The sequence below is a fragment of the Aplysia californica genome, unplaced genomic scaffold, assembly GCF_000002075.1.
Source record: "Aplysia californica isolate F4 #8 unplaced genomic scaffold, AplCal3.0 scaffold00222, whole genome shotgun sequence".
NCBI classification, from domain to species: domain Eukaryota; kingdom Metazoa; phylum Mollusca; class Gastropoda; order Aplysiida; family Aplysiidae; genus Aplysia; species Aplysia californica.
The window spans coordinates 453,258-454,877 of NW_004797492.1; the positions used below are offsets into that span (position 1 = coordinate 453,258).

General features: G+C 43.5%; 1 protein-coding gene across 1 annotated transcript in view; it reads right to left on the minus strand.

The window, feature by feature from the left end:
- The window catches only part of LOC101857341 (integrator complex subunit 13), a gene marked incomplete in the record, with an annotated part of 266,815 nt that overhangs the window by 6,403 nt on the left and 258,792 nt on the right, over window positions 1-1,620 (minus strand). Inside the window, 1 exon segment of the mRNA XM_005099704.3 lies at window positions 684-905. Coding sequence (XP_005099761.2) covers window positions 684-905 — 222 coding nt within the window.

The window sequence follows — 1,620 nt, forward strand, 5'->3', positions numbered from 1 at the left end:
CTTTATCTCTCTCTCTCTCTCTCTCTCTCTCTCTCTCTCTCTCTCTCTCTCTCTCTCTGTCTCTCTCTCTCTCTCTCTCTCTCTCTCACTCTGTTATACCACACAAAAAATCACACACAATGAGGTCCGGGGATTTGGCAGGCCAAGCGCAGAAAGCGAGGTTTTTAGAACCCCTCCTACCAATCATTCGTTCAGGCACATTTTCATTCAGATAAGCTCGAACCCAGAGATGCCAATGCGGCAGTGCTCCATCTTCTTTAAAAATGAAATTATTCGAATCTGCATGCAGTAAAGTGGATAGCCTCTTTTTGTTGGTGTATCTTAAAGTTAAAGAAAAAAGTTTATGTTCCACCACTTCCAGCAAATATCAATGATATGAAAGACTGAATAACTGCTACAATCAACACAGTGGACTGAGACATTCTGAGGCACGTTTGGGAGGAATTTTCATATCAGCTTGATGTTGTCCGTGCTGCTGGTGGTGGCCACATTGAGCACTTGTTAGACATGAAATAAACACTTGAAAGTATGTTCAACACATATGTCCACGCTGGGGTTTTCTATTGTTTTTCGTTTTTGAAATATCGTGTGATGATTTTGGGGCATTCTTTTTTAATCACAATGTATATATTTTTATATATGTATGTCATCATCCTCATGTAAAGTGCCCATAATAAACAAACCGGTCTAAATCCTGCCACGTCTGCTCCACTTCAGACAAGGCTCCAGCTTTGACCTCATCTCGTTTGACCCCTGACGACTTCCGGGTCGAACCGACAGTTTCATCGCCCGGTTTCTTGCAATCAAGGACGCAGTCCAGCACCTTGGCGTGCTGCTCTGACGTGTCGGCGAATGCGCGGACCAGAGACTCCACCTCCGCCCACAGCTGTCGGTACTGCTCCTCTCTAGAACAATGGAAGGGCAAGAAGTTAGGAAGGGGGCGGAGTTAAAGGGTACTGCTCCCTTCTAGACCAACGGAAGGGCGACAAGCTTTTAAGAAGAGGACAGTGCTAAAGGGTGTTGCTCTGCTCTAGACCAATGGAAGGGCGAGAAGTTATGAAGGGGGCGGAGCTAAAGGTTGCTGCTCTGCTCTAGACTAATGGAAGGGCGAGAAGTTAGGAAGTGGGCAGGGCTAGAGGGATAAGGCTGTCCACGTCGTTTTATGCAAGAAAAATCAGTAATTATACAAACTGAGCCCAAAAAATGTGAAATTATGCGATTTCGTTAATTTTTTTTTTTACAAAGAATGATAAAGGGAAACAATCAGAAATTATGCAAAAAATGATTCATTTTTGCAAAATTATGCGGGGTGCATAACACCACAGGGACAAATAAGGGATACAGAGTTGTTGAAAGAAAACAAAGAGGAGATAAAGTGTAGGAGGTGGGGAAGGACAGTACACATAGCGATGGTGGCTTGAGGGTTAACATGCATACACTTACATTAAAACAAACATACCATGTATACATACACACACACACATACCAATAGGAACATAGACATAAACTCACACGCGCATAGCTCCATCGTCCCTCCCCAACCCCCTTTCACAAACACACACTCATTGTCTGTTTCTTTATATTCTCATTCAAACACTGTAAAGGAGTAGAGAGAGAGAG